Below are 19,117 nucleotides of genomic sequence, written 5' to 3'. Positions count from 1 at the left end.
CAAATTGTTAACCTCAGAGTCTTAAGCTTGCTCATATATTTATTGATTTGGAAAACCACCACCTCATTCATAGGGTGATTTTAAATTTTAAATGATATATGGATTAAAGACCTAGATATAAGACCAGACACTATAAAACTCTTAGAGGAAAACATAGGCCAAACACTCTCTAACATAAATGACAGCAACATCTTCTCAGATCCACCTCTTAAGAGTATTGATAACAAAAACAAAAATAAACAAATGGGACCTAATCAAACTTAAAAGTTTCTGCACAGCAAAGGAAACCCTAAACAAAACGAAAAGACAACCCTCAGAATGGGAGAAAATCTTTGCAAGTGAATCAACTGACAAGGGATTAATCTCCAAAATTTATAAACACCTTCTGCAGCTCCATACCAAAAAAAAAAACCAAATAACCCCATCAAAAAATGGGCAGAAGGAGTTCCCGTTGTGATGTAGTGGTTAACGAATCTGACTGGGAACCATGAGGTTGCGGACTCGGGCCCTGGCCTTGCGCAGTGGGTTAAGGATCTGGCGTTGCCGTGAACTGTGGTGTTGCAGATTGTGGTGGTGTAGGTTGCAGATGCGGCTCGGATCCCACATTGCTGTGGCTCTGGGGTAGGCCGGTGGCTACAGATCCGATTCGACCCCTAGCCTGGAAACCTCCATATGCCACGGGAGTGGCCCCAGAAAAGCCAAAAAGACCAAAAAAAAAAAAAAAAAAGGGCAGAAGATCTAAACAGACAGTTCTCCAAAGAAGACATACAGATGGCCAAAAAACACATGAAAAGTTGTTCAACATCACTCATTATTAGAGAGATGCAAATCAAAACCATGATGAGGTACCACCTTACACCAGCCACAATGGCCATCATCCAAAAGTCTACAAACAATAAGTGCTGGAGAGGGTGTGGAGAAAAAGGAACACTAGTACACTGTTGGTGGGATTGTAAATTGGTGCAACCACTGTGGAAAACAGTATGAAGATTCCTCCGAAACTAAAAATACAACTACCATTTGATCCAGCAATCCCACTCCTGGGCATCTATCCCCAGAAAACCATGACTTGCAAAGACACATGTACTCCAATGTGCACTGCAGCACTCTTTTCAATAGCCAACAAATGGAAACAACCTAAATGTCCATCAACAGAGGAGTGGTTCCAGAAGATGTGGTACATATACACAATGGAATATTACCCAGCCATTAAAATGAATGAAATACCAGCATTTTTAGCAACATGGATGGACCCAGAAATTATCATGCTAAATGAAGTGAGCCATACAATGAGACACCAACACCAAATGCTTTCGCTGACATGTGGAATCTGAAAAAAGGACAGACTGAACTTCTTTGCAGAACAGATTCTGACACACAGACATTGAAAAACTTACAGACTCTGGAGAAGACAGTTTGGGGGGTGGGGGGAATGAGCTTGGGTTGTGGGATAGAAATCCTGTGAATTGGAGTGTGATGATCATTATACACACTAAAGATGTGATCAGTTCATTTGAGTAATAAAAAATAAATAAATGATATAAAAAGCATTTAGTATGCATACTAGGCACTCAATAAAAAATAATTCTAAATTTGCTACTACTGTGGTGTCACTTAGGTAGTTATAACCAAGTGGTATCTACACTTGAAACCAGCAGAGGGAGCCTCGAATCCATTTCTGGCTTCAAGACCAAAGCAAGAATACCTATTAATGGATGTAACTATGTTTGAAACAAAAGAGAAGACAGAATTAAAAGTGATCTGAGAGCAGTATATCGACAGGAGACAAAGATGAGTTGGGGAGTACATAGGTAGCTTCAATGGTATTTGTAATATTCTTAATTGAGAATGGATTCATGAATGTTCTACTATTATGCTTTAAAACATACATATATATATATTTTTATATGTCAAATACTACATAATACTATATTTAATAGATCCAATTCATATGCACCTACATCTATTTCTAGTTCCTACTTCAGAGCTCCCTTCCTTGTGCTTTTTCCCTTGCTGTACATCTCGTACAGCAAGTCAACACTGCCTTTTATTATAGTGATTTCCTACACACGGTTCTAAACTTTCTAAGAACTAAATCAGGTTATTTATCTGTGTAGCTCCAAAAGCAGTCAGCATAGTGCCTTAGGTTTATTTATCAAGTCACATCATCCATTATGTTTTCTTTAGAATTTGAAATATTAATACAACACAACCGTACTGTGAAATGTTCTTAATCATTCAAAAATTATAACTTAATAGGAGGACCAATTAAATAAATCTTGGTAGTTAAAAACAATGAATTTGGAGTTCCCATTGTGGTGCAGCAGAAACGAATCTGACTAATATTCACGAGGGACCCAGGTTCAATCCCTGCCTAGCTCAGTGGGTTAAGGATCCAGTGCCGCTGTGAGCCATGTCTGTGACCTGTGGTGCAGGTCACAGACATGGCTCGGATCCCGAATTGCTGTGGCTGTGGTGGAGGCCGGCAGCTGCAGCTCCAATTCAACCCCTAGCCTGGGAACCTCCATAAGTCATGGGTGCAGCCATAAAAAGACAAAAAAAAGAAAATGAATTGTGTGTGTCTGTGTGTCTGTGTATTATTATGCAACCATTCCCAAGTCATACTGATAAGTAAAAAGGCAAGGTGGGAGTTCCCGTCGTGGCACAGTGGTTAACGAATCTGACTAGGAACCATGAGGTTGTGGGTTCGGTCCCTGCCCTTGCTCAGTGGGTTAACGATCCGGCGTTGCCGTGAGCTGTGGTGTAGGTTGCAGACGCGGCTCGGATCCTGCGTTGCTGTGGCTCTGGCATAGGCTGGCAGCTACAGTTCCGATTGAACCCCTAGCTTGGGAACTTCCACATGCCACGGGAGCGGCCCAAGAAATGGCAAAAAAAAAAAAAAAGACAAAAAAAAGGCAAGATGGATAATGATGTATATTTCATACATGTGACTATGGAAGTCCCTAGGCTACAGGTCTAATCGGACCCACACCACAGCCCCAGCAATGCCAAACTGAGCCTAGTCTGTGACCTATACCGCAGCTCGTGGCAATGCTGGATCCTTAACCCACTGAGCAGGGCCATGGACTGAACCCACAACGTCATGGATACTAGTTGGGTTCATTATCCCTAAGCCACGGTTGAAACTCCTGTGGACTCCTATTTAACTTTTAATGTGTATAATCTTTCTCTAGTTCTCCAGTTAAATCACTTCCCCACAGGCAAAGAAGTTTTCTACATTATGTTCTACCCCACAGTACCTGTGGGCTGAATAAAGTGACAGAAACATATTTCAAATGAGGAAGCAGTGATTAATTTCCCCAAAATTACCTTTTCAACATTTCACCCACATGCTCAAATACCTTATATAGTTCCCCTCTGCCTGAGAATCACTTTCCAACTTTTCAGTCAGGTATTCAAGGATCTCCAAAATGTGATTTCAACCAAGCTTACCTGGTTGAAATTCAGCAACAACCAGTCTAGATTTTTTATCCCAGGAACATGCCACACTTAATTGCATGCCTTTGCCTGATTTCCCATTCCTGCAATTCTCTGCTATCTATTCATAGCCTATTCATTTTTCCAAGGTATGGTTCAATGATGGCCTGTATAGGATTTTCTCTAGTCATTTGAACCAATGTTAAACGCTCACTTATAAGCAATGTGTCTAAGCAATGTAAGCTTAAAATATATTCATTTTGGAGTTTCCGTCATGGCGCAGTGGTTAATGAATCCAACTAGAAACCATGAGGTTGCGGGTTCAATCCCTGGCCTTGCTCAGTGGGTCAAGGATCCGGTGTTGCCATGAGCTGTGGTGTAGGTCAAAGACGCAGCTTGGATCTCGTGTTGCTGTGGCTCTGGCGTAGGCTGGTGGCTACGGCTCCGATTAGACCCCTAGCCTGGGAATCTCCATATGCTGTGGGAGTGGCCCTAGAAAAGGCAAAAAGACAAAAAATTAAAAATACAATAAAATATATTCATTTTGACACTTAATCAAATAGTATCTTATACTTTCATTGTTAGCCAAAATATCTTGTAAATACTTTTCTTGTTACTCTAAAATAATTTTTTTTTTGGTGTTTTTAGGGCCACATCCATGGCATATGGAGGTTCCCAGGGTAGGGGTCTAATCGGAGCTGTTGCTGCCGGCCTACACCACAGCCACAGCCACACCAGATCCTTGAGCGAGGTCAGGGATCGAAGCTGCAACCTCATGGTTCCCAGTCAGATTCATTTCCGCTGCGCTCTAAAATAATTTTTAAGTATACTGAAGGAAGAGACTATGCTCTGTGACTCTTTTACATCACACTAATATCTTGTGCAATAGTGAGTAGACATTCATATACTTATTTAAATGAATAAAATGAAGAAATTTAGGATAAACAGAACTTTCATTACCTGCCCAACCTGACTTTATAGCATGACAGAAACAATAAAGGAGCAAAGATATTCTTGAGTCAAAAAGGGAAAGCATTCTTTTGGGATAGGAAAAGGAACATTCAAATCCAGGGAACTGGATTTTTTGAATGCTCTCTGCGGTAGGGACAGAGCACAAAACAAGTAGCTAGTAAAAAAAGGCCAGAGGGTAAACAAAGAGTGAAAATTCTGTTTAAAAGGTGAGAGACAGTAGGTAGGTACCTAGGAGAAGGTATGAACTTAGGAAAGGTAAGCAGGATTGCAAGGTGGGAGAGTAAAGAGATTGGTATATGCTTTAGGGTTCATTTAAACGTTGCTCTCTAGGAAATTATGCTTTTAAGTTAATCCTAGAGGCTGAAATTCAAATGCAAAATATAAAAGACAAATAAGAATACAAAACTTGGAGTTCCCATCATGGCTCAATGGTAACGAACCTGACTAGTATCCATGAGGACTCGGGTTTGATCCCTGCTTTTACTCAGTGGGTTAAGCGTTGCCATGACCTGCGGTGTAGGTCACAGACGCAGCTCAGATTCCGCATTGCTGTAGCTGTGGTATAGGCCAGCAACTACAGCTCCAATTCTACCCCTAGCTTGGGAACTTCCATATGCTAATGGTGTGGCCCTAAAAAGAAAAAGCAAAAGGAATATAAAACTTGACTAAGGGGCCTTAACGCCTTTTACTTTCAGAAAAGTAAATAAAATTAGAATGACATGTTCATAGAGTCTACTCATAATACCAGGTCTGTTATATAAAAGGTGCTCAAATGTGGAACAAAAGCCAACTAAACTCCACAACTGTGGAGTCCCCAGAATTGTGTACATCATGCACTCCCTGGCCACTGGCAATTCAGGTTATCAATATAACTTATAAAAATGTATTTCTCACCTTTGTCTTCTCCCTGCTCACCAATAACCCATACTTCTTTTCCTGAAGTCTGTGCCTTCAAAATGTTTGTTATAATATACTGTAATCTCTGTGAATCCAGATTGCACCCAATTCCAATCACTTGATTCGCAGGAAAGGCACTCAGTTTCCACGTCACATAGGTCATGATTTCCACTAAATATTATATACATACAAGGTGAAAATATAAATATTTTTTAAAGTATACTTCTAGCCAAGTTCCTAAACAAAACATTTATTATTTTAATAAGTAGATTAGAAGTTGTATACACTCTTCTTAGGTCCTAAATGCACTATGAAGCATAATATATTTTTAATTATATTATATATTACATGAATTTAATATATTTTAAATTTTATTTAATAATTAAAAACAGGTAACCAGGTCTCAGCTTGATTTTACATAATGATGTTTTTAAATATAAATGTTTATAGCAGAAAACAGATATTTCTAAGAGCAGTTAAGCAAGAAAGATGAAAACTGGGTACAGAAAACCGGAAAATAACTTTTTTTATTGATCAAGTTCTCTTTTCTACATAGCTTAAGCTGAATTTTTATCTTTAAATTAAAATACTGATTAATATACCACCACTATACAGTACAGTAGTTAACAAAAACACAACTACTTCTTCAAAAATAGTTAACAAAAACACAACCATTTTTCCCTTAAATGGCAAAAGGATATCAGGAATTAGAGACCAACATCCTTCAACCAATTACCATAGAAAAACAAGTGAACTGCATATCATACTACTATACCAGGAACATTTAAAAAAATTCGTTCACCAGTACCACCTAATTCTTTGAAAAAAATTCTTCACTTAAGTAAAATAGTTTCAAAACAACTTAAAATAAAAATGATAAAAATACTTTGGCATGCTAACATTTTATGACACTTCAGAGTTAACAAAAGATCCTTCCTAAGCTATTGCATCTTTTTCTTGGGTGTTTAACCATTTTTTCCCTGAGAAAGGCATGGCTAACAACCTGGAATATTACATAAAAAAAAAAAGTCCTAAGTTGTAACCTTCTAGTTAATGCCAGTCAGAAGAAGTAACTGGTTGACAGTTAGAAAATACTACAATACTAAAATACTACATTGTTAGAAAATACTACATTGTTCATTCTAAGAGCAATCTGACTACTCTAGCTGTCCCTTTATAATTTCGTTGTATGACTTTCATCAGAAATGGCATTTCTACTGATACACTACGTGACCAGATTAACTTAAAATAAAACCTTGTACCTGGCTGAGATGCAACGAGCAGAACACCATGTTGACTGTAATGTCCCAGAGCAGGGACGAGGGCTCTGAACATATCCACATTGCTCTGCACCACATCGAGGTAGGACTGAGAACTACCCAAAGAGTTGACTGTGAAGATCACCACCTTGGAATGAGCAGAGGCAGACAAATCTAATGAATAAAAAGAAACAATCTGAGCTCAGGATAAAGGTGTTAGCCAAGTTCCTGTTCATGATCATCAGGTTTTACTTTTCTACAATTAGAAAGCTTTCAGGCACAGTTGTCTTTAGATCAATCCTATCTCCATAGGATGTATACAAAGCGTCAAGGTTTGCCTCCAGAAAGAGGATTAAAAATAGGAGTGTATCCCGGAAGAGGAAAGAGAACAATACAATAAATTACAGGGAGTTCCCTTCGTGGCTCAGTAGTTAACGAACCCAACTAGGAACCACGAGGTTGCGGGTTCCATCCCTGCCCTTGCTCAGTGGGTTAAAGATCTGGCATTGCCGTGAGCTGTGGTGTAGGTCGCAGATGTGGCTTGGATCTGGCCCGGCTGTGGCGTAGGCCGACAGCTCTGATTAGACCCCTAGCCTGGGAACCTCCATATGCTGCGGGTGTGGCCCTAAAAAGCAAAAAAAGACAAAAAAATTTAATAAATAAATAAATTACAGGATCCAGACTCTATAAACAAAGAATTAGGTTTTTAGGTAATTCAGAATTTTCTTGGGAAAAAGAAATAATATGCTATAGGTAGAATACACCTATAATCAATTACATCACTGATTTTTAAACTCTGAGTTTAGGAGTCCTAGAGTTCCTTGAAAATGACCCAGAGGCCACATGGAAGGAGTGGGACTACGTGGAAGGGTGGCTGGCAGGCACCACTTCGTACCATTTACTTTGTCCTCTGGAAGCAGCATGGCGCTGTTTGTATATGTTTTATTCACTAAGGATTCTACTCCAAAGAGGAAAAAATTATTTGAAAAACTTTGAATCAAGAAAACATCTTGGCTCGTTTTTTACTGACGTTTTTCTTACACTGAAGCCCAGTGTCTTGGTTTTAGGGTCTTCTAATGACTTGCACGTTAGTGGTTGTTTTGACTTAGGAAAAAGCTGTTTTCCAGAGTTTGTGCCTCTGGTCCTCAAGCATGCTCATGCTATTTTACAACTACATTACTCTCTATTACACCGTGTGTTTTATAGTAAGTCTATGCCAAGACAGTGGTCAGACATTATCAACATCAGAAATAACAAAAATAAAAAAGTAACTAGAGTATCAATTCAGTCAACATGTGTAAATGATTATTAGCATCCCAGGGAGACAATGAGTAGATTCCAGGGTTTATAGTCTTAATTAAGCCTCCAAAGTCATTTTTCTAAACAAGCTGCAGGAGAAAACTCTTGTGCAATGTGTCTACTGGGAAATGTATTATCCAATTTTCGTTCATAATCTGACACAACTGTGGAGGTAGATCCAAAAACTGAAGCCCTGGATTTTAATTATGGTTCTTCATGAGTCCTCTTAAGTAATTCCCACATCCTAGTGCTCAGAGTAGATACCTGGTGATGAGTCAAAACCTCAAGCACTGGAAGACAGTAGAACTGAAAGGTATATAATTAACACACAACATTTCTATGTGCCAGGCGCTCTTCTAAGAGCTTGACATGTATTTCCTCATTTCATCAAATCGATAGTACACTCTGGGGTCAAAATCATCCCTACTTTACATATGAGGAATCTGAGGCTCACAGAAGTAACGTGCTCAAAGTCATAGAGCTAGTAAGTAGCAGAGCCAGAATTAAAGCCCAGGCAGTTTGGCTTTAAAGTGCTGTTAAACACTATGCTATACTTAGAAACTTTGTCCTATACCCCATCAAGTGGAGGAAATTGATATCTGGAAGGATTAGGTAGCTTGTCTATATTATTAAGTATCTGTGAACAGTTGAACTTAGTCCCCAACCTATCTCGCCAGGATCATTTTCCTTCTCCTCTTTTATCTTCCTCTACTTTGAATGACTGAAAAGCCCCCACCCTCAAGAATAACTTATAAATAAGTGACCAGGCTTCAGTAAGTTCAAAAAGCACACAGGTAGAGTTCCTGCTGTGGCGCAAGGGGAATCAGCAGCATCTTGGGAGCGCTGGGATGTAGGTTTGATCCCTGGCCCAGCACAGTGGATTAAGGATCTGGCATTGCCACTGCTGTAGCTTAGGTCACAGCTGCAGTTCGGATCTGACCTGTGGCCAGGGAACTTCATGAGCCTCGGGGAAGATGAAAAAGGAAAAAAAAAAAAAAATCACCGCAGGTAATTCTTACATAAGTGATCAATCAATAGGCCAGTTTTTTAAGAACCAGTGGCTACTGAGCAAACTTTACTTTGCTCCATGTGTCAACAACAATTTGGTTTTTAATTTGCAACTACTGAACACTTTTTTCTCTAGGCACATACATACACATACCTACACACACACACACACATTTATGCTTGTATATGCAAAGACTATTTCTGGATTGAATCATAAGAAATTCGTAACAAGTGTGTTTGAAACACTAGCTCAGCCACTTATTGTGTGACCAAAGTCATAATCTCTCTGAGCTATCTATAAACTAAAGAGAAGTAATGGAGTGTGAATATATATTAATTATCTGGCATATATTACTGATTCCCTGAAAGAAAATGGCATCTATTACTATTACAGGATGAGAGACCAACATAGTAGTGTCTTCAGCCAGGAAATGATATGATCAAAATAATATATTATAGGATAATTATTTTTGTGTGTGCTTTTTAGGGTTGCACCCGTGGCACATGGAGGTTCCCAGACTAGGGGATGAATCAGAGCTACATCTGACTCATCTGCTGGCCTACGCCACAGCCACAGCAATGCCGGATCCAAGCTGCATCTGCAACCTACACCATAGCTTAAGGCAACACCGGATCCTTAACCCACTGAGCGAGGCCAGGGATTGAACTGCAACCTCATGGTTCCTAGTCGGATTCGTTTCTGCTGCACCACAACGGGAACTCCTAGGATAATTATTCTATTAGCTATGTTTAATATAAAATAAAGTAATCAGGAGAAAGAAAACCAGAACACTCATACATTGCTGGTGAAAGTTTAAACTCTGCAGCTTAATAATACACATTTTAAAAACACATACTTTCTGACCCAGTAATTCTACTTTATCTTACTAGGTAGTGAAGTACACAAAGATTTTTACATTACAATATTCTGTGCAGCATTATTTGTAATCACAAATTTTTTTTTAAAAAACTAAATGTCTACCAACAGGAGATAGACATCTATATGATGGAATATTATGAAGCTGTTAAAAATGAGTTATTTAGTTAATGATCTTCAAAATGATACTATAAATTTATTAATAACTGAAACACAGAATTGCCATATGACCTAGTAATTCTACTTGTGGGCACATACCTAAAAGAACTAAAAAGGTGTTCAAACAAAAATTTGTACATAAATGTTCACAGCAGCACTACTTACAATAGCAAAAAAATACAAACCAAATGTACATCAACTGATAAACAGATAAATTGTGGCATATCCATATCACAGAACATTATTCAGCCATAAAAAGAAGTTATGTACTGAAACATGCTGCAATACAGATGAACCTTGAAAACGTTATGCCAAATAAAAGAAGCCAGACACAAAAGCTACATATTGTTATGATTCCATTTATGTGAAATATCCAGAAAAGGCAAATCCACAGAGCAGGTTAGTGACTGGAGGGCCTGGGGAGAGGGGAAAATGCAAAGTGACTGAAATGTGTACAGGGCTTCCTTTAGGGGTGATGAAAAAGTTCTGGAACTAGATAGTGGTGACAGATGCACAACTTTGTGAATGCGCTAATGTTACTAATGGTAAATTTATGTTACATGTATTTTAGCACAATTTTTAAAAAGAGATAAAAATATTAAGTGCAAAAAACAAGTGCAGAACCAGTTTGCCCAACGCAACCATTCAACAATTTCTCTGTATTTCTCCAGATTTAGTCTATGAACACACTGTTGTGTAGGTATAGTATGTACATTTGCAGGCTCATATGTGCATATGTATATCCCTTCCCAAAGTATTTTAGTAACTATTTTTAAAAATCCAAATGAAGCGAAGTACAACTCTAGGATGATCAGTCAGTTGCAATTAAAAATGCCTAATATGGAGTCCTCGGCATGGCACAGTGGTTAACGAATCCGACTAGGAACCATGAGGTTGTGGGTTCGATCCCTGGCCTCGCTCAGTGGGTTAAGGACCCGGCGTTGCCATGAGCTGTGGTGTAGGCTGCAGACGCAGCTCGGATCCGGCATTGCTGTGGCTCTGGGGTAGGCTGGTGGCTACAGCTCCGATTAGACCCCTAGCCTGGGAACCTCCATATACCTCGGGTGCGGCCCTAGAAAAGACAGAAAGACAACAATAAAAAATTAAAAATAAATAAATAAATAATAAAAATGCCTATTATGATGGGACCTAACTAAAATTTCCAAGTGAGCTTAATTTCCCAAATTAATGCAGGAGTTCCCGTCATGGCACAGTGGAAAACAATCTGACTAGGAACCATAAAGTTTCAGGTCTGATCCCTGGCCTCTCTCTGTGGGTTAAGGATCTGGTGTTGCCATGAGCTGTGGTATAGGTCGAAGACACGACTGGGATCCTGTGTTACTATGGCTGTGGCGTAGGCCGGCAGCTGTACCTCTGATTCAACTCCTCACCTGGGAACCTCCATATGCCTCAGGTGTGGCCCCCAAAAAAAACCAAAAAAAAAAAAAATTATTAATGCATTTCTCCACATCACAGAACATACTTAAGAGATGTTAGTTTAGGAGTTCCCATCATGGCTCAGTGGTTAATGAATCCGACTAGGAACCATGAGGTTGCGTGTTTGATCCCTGGCCTCACTCAGTGGATTAAGGATCCGGCGTTGCCATGAGTTGTAGTGTAGGTTGAAGCTGCGGCTCGGATCCCGTGTTGCTGTGGCTCTGGCGTAGGCTGGCTCCAATTAGACCCCTAGATTAGACCCCTAGCCTGGGAACCTCAGTATGCAGCGGGTGCGGCCCTAGAAGAAGCAAAAAGGCAAAAAGACAAAAAAAAAAAAAGAGAGAGCGATATTAGTTTAGATTACCCTCATGCAACAGTAATGAAATTAGGTGTTATCAGGAATGTGCAACCAAAATTAACAAGGGGAACAAGAAAGTTGCCCCAAATAATAAATAGTGCTCATTTATTCAAAACTCTTTATTTGGTGGCAAGCACCTTACCATATATATCTACTCCAAGAATCCTACTCTTTCAATTATCTGAAACAATAGTTAGTGATGGTTAATGCCACACAGAAGAAGATACAATTTCTTCAGGTCCTAAAAGGCCTCATTACCTCTTGGGTCCATGTACTAACAGTCTCCTGGTGTGAAGTTGCAAGAGTTAAGAAGTCCCTTAAGAACTTCAGTGCCTGGAAATGACAGGCACAAGAGAATATCTACCTCCCCAAGGGATCCTCTATGCAAGGCCTAAAAAAGGATCATTAAAGCAACTATTATACTCTTTCCAGAGAAGGAAAATAAATCAATTGTATCTGCAGGGATCCAAAAGCTTGCTAGAACTATTACCCTTAATTTTTAGAACCTAGAGGGTATAACTTCAACTTTTCTGATCCATTGTGGTTCTTAGTACATTCAGGCTCATGAAACCATAAGCCTCAATATTTTATTTGGAAAATATGGTCAAGAACATAGAAGACCTGAGTTAGGAAAGGCAAAGGAAAGCTGAGCAACTGCAACTATAGCATATTACAATGTAACTCTAGCTATAAGCTAGTTTTGGAAGACTAACCATTTTCTAGTTTCATGGTCTTCCAATTGTTTTGATCATGCTTTTTTTTTTTTTTTCTTAACTGGGCCTGAGCTTACTAAACACAGGCCCCATCTGTGCAGGGCCTGCCTCCACTCCCACTTCAGACACCCCAGGCCAGGGGCACCATGTTCACAGCCAAACTTAACCCCATGTCCCAGGGCAGGGGACTCAGGGCCCATGAGCTGCAGAGCTTGCTATGGCAGTCATCTGGGCCAGCCTCTGCTACAAAGGGAACAGGGGCTGAATTTGACTAGACTGCACGTAAGCATGCATATTTTTAATCCCACATCCCCAAATACGGTATTTATCTACATATATATTATTAAGTATATGTACATTATTAAGTATATGAAAATCTTTTAAATTAAAGGTGAAACAAAAATTACTTTTTTAACATTTAAAATTTTATTTACTAATGATACAAACCCCCCTTTCCTTCTTAATTAAAACCTATTTTAACAATATAGTTTTAGTGAAAGCAATATGAATTATTTTTTTTTTTAAATCTTGCTTTAGGAGTTCTCTAGTGGTGGAGCAGGTTAAGAATCTGGTGGTGTCATTGAAGTGCTTGGGTCACTGCTGTGGCACAGGTTCAATCCCTGATCTGGGAACATCCATATGCCACAGCCAAAAAAAAATAATCTTAGTTTAGCACTTTGATATATACCTAGAGGTAGGTATTAATTCCCACTCCATAGATAATAAAGCTGAACTCTGAAAGATTATATAATTTGACAAATGTAAGAGCTTTATGTGGCAGAGCTAGTATGCAAACCCCTAACTCTAAAATCAGTGTTCTTAACCAATATATTATGAAAAGGAAGCAATGAGAGAAAACAAATGTAGACTAAGGTGTAAGTCAGAGACTGAGAATAAGTCCTTCCAACTAATCTGAATGTTATTTGCTTATCTGACTCTGATTAACAGAATTGGTTGCAATCTTGGTATGACTTCAGGTAAGTTCTTCAACTTCTATGAACCCTAGTTTTCCAATAGGTAAAATGAGGGACTTGGACTAGGTGATCTTTAAGATGCTTTCAGCATTAAAATTCTAGGACTCTAGGCAGCATAGAGAAAAATTTTAGGGCAGTGAAACTACTCTGTTTGATACTATAATGGTAATACATGTTTCACTTATCCATACCAATAAAACACACAAAGACAAGAATGAACCCTAACGTAAACTATAGACTCTGGATGATAATGATGTGTCCAGGTAGGTTCATCAATTACATTACTCAGATAAGGGATATTGACAATGTAGAGGCTATGCATGTGTGTGGGACAGGGGGTATATGAGAAATCTGTGTACCTTCTGCACAGTATTATTCTGAACCTAAAAACTGCTCTAAAAAATTCTAGGACTGAAATATAAGGGCAAACAAGGTACAAATCTTTTAAGCAAAATAACCAGACCTTTGCTGATCTCCACATTAGGCAGGTTGAAGATGTCGAGGTCCATCATTCCTCCTTTAGTCCCTTCTGAGAGGTCTAGGAGGACCAGTCTGTCTGCAATGCCCTAAAAAGAACAGCATTACACTGAACATGGCCACATGGTCAACAAATACATAGGTCTTATGTGTTCTCTTACGAAAGAAAAGTAACTCAGTAGCAACAAAAGGGACATAAAAGCCAGAAAATAAGCACTTGAATAACATGATCCTTTAGCTTTAACTATAATTGGGTTCTACAAGTTCCCATCATGGCTCAGCAGAAAGGAATGTGACTAGTATCCACAAGGACACTGATCACTACTTGAATACTGTTATACTATTTGAATACTGTATCTTGTATCAAAATATTATTGTTCAAAAAGAAAAATGGAGGAGTTACCATCGTGGCTCAGAGGTTAACAAATCTGACTAGGAACCATGAGGTTGCAGGTTGGATCCCTGGCCTCGCTCAGTAGACTAAGGATCTGGTGTTGCTGTGAGCTGTGGTGTAGGTCGCAGACGTGGCTTGGATCTGGCATTGCTGTGGCTCTGGTGTAGGTTGGCAGCAACAGCTCCGATTCGAACCCTAGCCTGGGAACCTCCATATGCCGTGGGTGCGGCCCTAAAAGACAAAAGACCAAAAAAAAAAAGAAAGAAAGAAAAAGAAAAATCGAAAAAAACCTTCCATCTAAACAGTTCACAGACAAAGAAAACACTGATAGTGAGACTTCTATAGTTAAAGAAATATGACTTTAAGGGGCCTTCCTATACTAACCAAAAACAAATTGATAAAACTCAGTTTTGTTAGGGATGTCAAAAACCAGGTTGATGTGCACATAGTTATTAGCAGCATAAATTAGTTCTGCCTTTCTGAAGAAGAATCTACCAACATGTACCATAAAAACCATTCATGCCCTCTGACTCACTGGTACTATTTTTGAGATTCTGTACACCTAAAAAAAAAAAATTCAGACAAGAAAATAAGCAACTTGTAAGGCAATGTTTATAGAAGCAGTCTATCTAGTAACAAAAGAACTGCAAACAATTCAAATTCCAATTAAGATGGACGATGCATTCCATGGAGGGTGGAGGAAATGAAACTATAATATGCCAAAAGTTAGCATATTATCATTCTGAAGAGCCAGGTTTTAAAACCTTCTAGCTCCCTGGGTACAATTTAACTATGTGCTGAAGTAGAATCAACCTCCAAGATACATGTGACTCTTAAATGGAAAAGGAAGAATTTTGATGGCAAACAATTAAATTTTAATAGAAAAGAAAAACAAATGCCAGCTTCCAAATAAATATACAGAGGGAGAACTATTCTGGGCTATATCCCTCAAATGATCAGACATGCTGTTACCAAGATACCGGGCCCTGGAGGGTCTTCTGAATCTCTCTGGAGGGGGATTTAAGCCTTTCTGGAAATAATTTATATAGAAAAGATCTAGTAAAAAGGACTGATGGAAAAATAGGCAAATCTCAAACTAATATAAAATATCAAATCACGAACTAAAAGAAAGTGGCGTAATTACATAAGAAAAGGCAACGGTTTTTTTTAAAAAATGCTCATTTTAGAAAGAGCTAAACTAAGCTTTATATTGAATAAGAGTTTAATTAAAATGGCATGAGTCAGACAACACAAAAGAATTTGTGACTAAGTCAGATGAATGTCAAGTCGAGGTTTCCCTTGGATCAGGATGAGGAGCCCATTGTTCAGACCACTTTTTCAAAGCCTATTTCATGACTAACCACTAATTAAGAAGCAACATTACTGATGAGAGCTTTCCGATATGTCTTTGTCAACTTATTTTAAGGCAAAATGAGGTTTTTTCCCATATGACAAAATGAAGTCATTATTTCTTATGTGTTAAACAGAAAATGCCTAAAAGTGTAGCAATATGACAGGTGTATTTATAACCATAGATGTATTTATAACTGCCTAAAAGTGTAGCAATATGACAGGTGTATCTATAACCACTAACCACTATTACATACCTTTGCTGCAATTGCTAGTGTGCAGGCAATTCCCAGTTCTCCACCTCCAACCACAGTAATTTTACTGACTGTTTTATTCTCTTGATTTGCCCAGTTCTTTGAATTTATATCTGAGACGCCTAAAAAGAGAAGCAGATTATCATGAGAATTTAAAAATGATGTCAAAAATCTTTTTAGCATCTTAAAAAATATATATACCAAACTTCAATAACTAGGACAGAAAACATGGCACTGAGCACTTAATAACAGGCATTCAAAAATACTGCTGAATAAATGGAAGGCAAAAAAACCAGGAATCTCATATTAAATATTATACTAAATAAAGGCTACCTTTTATTTCATTTTATTTTATTTTTATTTTTTTGGCTGTGCCAAATGGCATGTGGAAATTCCTGTGCCGGGGATTTAATCAGAGCACAGCAGTAACCTGAGCCACATCAGTGACAACTGTTGAGTCCTTAACCTCTAAGCCACCAGGGAATTCCTAGAGGCTAACCTTTAAAAAAGAAAATATCTTTCCAAACATTTAACAGATATTATATAAGACTCTTAAAAAAATATAGGATTTCCGGAGTTCCTGTTGTGGCGCAGCAGAAACGAATCCGACTAGGAATCATGAGGCTGCGGGTTCGATCCATGGCCTTGCTCAGTGGGTTAAGGATCCAGTGTTGCTATGAGCTGTGGTGTAAGTCACAGATGTGGCTCGGATCCTGCGTTGCTGTAGTTGTGGTACAGGCCGGCAGTTGCAGCTCCGATTCGACCCCTAGCCTAGGAACCTCTGTATGCCGTGGGTGCAGCCCTAAAAAGCAAAAAATAAAAAAATAAAATAAATAGGATTTCTATATTTCTAAAAAACATTATGATTCCTTCTCTTTTTTTCCAGCCATGCCTGCGACACGTGGAAGCTCCTGGGCCAGGAATCAAACCCATGCCACAGCAGTGACCCAAGCAGCTAGAGTGACAACACTGGATCTTCAATCCACTGCACCACAAGAGAATTCTAACATATGATTCTTACTTTTCTGTTCTACAATGCAAAAAAATGTTTAACACTTCCTGAATTTTGCAAGCATGGGTATTTTGCTTTACCTCCAATGAGAAACAATGAGAATCATAGATTTCCTGGTCCAATATAACGAATGAGGCAAGAAGCCACATGAACATATAATGAAAAAAGTTGGAGATTAATACATATCAAGTGTCTTTGAACAAAACATGTATTTTATCTGCTAGTACAAAAATAATCTACATTTTAAGAAAGTATATTCATTGATATTACGTGGTAATACCCTATGATAAATGTACAGGAATTTGGGATTCAACATAGACACGTATGTATACAAGCAGGTATTTATTTATAGAAATGAAGTAGCAGAGAGTAGAGAATATTAGTGAGAAGTTATAAACTCATAACTCTATAACAAAAATACAAACCTTCAGTGATTTTTGCAATATAGGCTAGCAAGTCGACCTGCCGTGCCTCATCAGATGATGACAGAGAATACAAGGGAAGTTCCTCTTGAAACTTGGTAATCATTTCTTTAATTAATCCAACAATAACAGATTTAGGCTGCAGAATACACGCAAAGGGAAAGGTTATGCAAAAATTTTGCTAAAGAATACTATTTTGTTAAACTATACATTGTTACAGAGTTAGCTGAAGTATAGCATCATGCTCTCATTTTGCAAAAACAACCATACAAATTGTGATCATTTTAACTGTTTCAATACATTTTATTTATTTATTTTTTTGCTTTTTAGGGCTGCACCTGCAACACATGGAGGTTCCCAGGCTAGGGGCCTACACCACAGCCACAGCAATTCAGGATCCAAGCCACGTTTGTGACCTACACCACAGCTTACAGCAATGCAGGATCCTTAACCCACTGAGCAAGGCCAGGGATCCAACCTGCATCCTCATGGATACGAGTCAGATTCATAACCCACTGAGCCACAACTGTTTTAATACTTTTGAGTGAAAAGTTACCTAATTCTTCTAACTGAAGAATAAAGAGGTGGAGTTCCCTGGTGGCTCAGCCAGTGAAGAATCCTGCATTGTCACTGTTGCAGCACAGGTCACTGCTGTTGTGCAGGTTCAATCCCTGGCCCAAGAACTTTCACATGCCAAGGGTACAGCAAAAAAGGGGGGGAAACATTATAACCACATTTCCAAAAAGTGAAAAATTGGCATGAATGTGCTTACTAGCAGAGTACCTATATTTGGGAATAGTCCTGTTTATCTGCCTTTTTAAAAGTTTTTATTTTGAAATAACAGCAGACTTAGAGAAAAGCTGCAAAAAACAGTACAAAGATTTTCCATACACTATTTACTCAGATCATTAAATGTTAACATTTTATCACATTTGCTTTCTTAAGTCTCTCTTCCTCTACTTTCTGAACCAACTGAGAGCAAACTGCAGATATGATACCCTTCACCCCTACTTTAGCATTTATTTCCTAAAATAAAACATTCTCCTATATAACCACTATCAAATCAGAAAATAAATACTGATAAAATATTTATCGAATCCAGTATTGTTTCTTTTAATTGAACTAGTTAAGCAACCTTAGTAAAATGCACTTATCCTCTCTGAGCTTCAGTACTATTAGCAATATAATGTGAATAATAAATCCTAACAAACATGAGATACAAATGAGCTAATATGTACAAATGATATGTTGTGAGTATAAAATATATGCCTATTATTACTATTAGGAATGTTTAATGCCTTGCTCGTTTTAAATTGCTTAATTTCTCAGAGTCTGGGTTTCTTCACTCTTTATAAATTAAGAGGATGAGGCCAGGAGTTGCCCTATGGCACAGCAGTTTAAGGATCTAGCATTGCCACTGCAGCAGCTTAGGTTACTGCTGTGGTATGGGTTTGCTCCCTGGCCCAGGAACTTCTGCATGCTGCACATGCAGCCAAAAAATAAAAACCAAAACTCAAATGCCTTTGAAGACCAAACAGAAAACATAATATACACAAAGTTGTCAAGTGTAAGAAAATTGAGGAGACAGTTATTGAGACAAATTGGAAAGAAAACATGTATAGTCATTCGAATTCATATTAAGAACAAAAACAAAACCACTGTGCTGTTCAAACAAAATTCTGTAGGCCTAAAGCAGCACACTGAATCTCGTAGGGAAAACGTCTGCAATCTTCAGCCTAGACAACCTCTAGATTCCTTCTAGCTCTAAAACACGTTATTTTTAGGGACCCACCAACAGCATATGGAAGTTCCCAGGC

At 38.5% G+C, this 19,117-nt stretch overlaps 1 protein-coding gene and 1 non-coding gene across 6 annotated transcripts in view; both read right to left on the bottom strand.

The window, feature by feature from the left end:
- UEVLD (UEV and lactate/malate dehyrogenase domains) overlaps window positions 1-19,117 on the bottom strand; it is a 51,284-nt gene that overhangs the window by 9,786 nt on the left and 22,381 nt on the right. For all 5 annotated transcript variants that reach the window (XM_047776152.1, XM_047776153.1, XM_047776154.1 and 2 more), the window contains 5 exons: window positions 17,304-17,439; window positions 15,870-15,988; window positions 13,855-13,957; window positions 6,570-6,740; window positions 5,305-5,478 (listed from right to left, as the gene is read on the bottom strand). In XM_047776152.1, coding sequence (XP_047632108.1) covers window positions 5,305-5,478; window positions 6,570-6,740; window positions 13,855-13,957; window positions 15,870-15,988; window positions 17,304-17,439 — 703 coding nt within the window. The remainder of the gene's footprint in view (window positions 1-5,304; window positions 5,479-6,569; window positions 6,741-13,854; window positions 13,958-15,869; window positions 15,989-17,303; window positions 17,440-19,117) is intronic.
- On the bottom strand, window positions 12,562-12,698 carry LOC125126593 (small nucleolar RNA SNORA5). The gene has a single exon (XR_007134698.1). It is a non-coding gene; the product is annotated as a small nucleolar RNA SNORA5 (small nucleolar RNA).

Source organism: Phacochoerus africanus, chromosome 4, assembly GCF_016906955.1.
Source record: "Phacochoerus africanus isolate WHEZ1 chromosome 4, ROS_Pafr_v1, whole genome shotgun sequence".
Lineage (NCBI taxonomy): Eukaryota > Metazoa > Chordata > Mammalia > Artiodactyla > Suidae > Phacochoerus > Phacochoerus africanus.
This window is presented reverse-complemented; position numbering and strand designations above follow the sequence as displayed.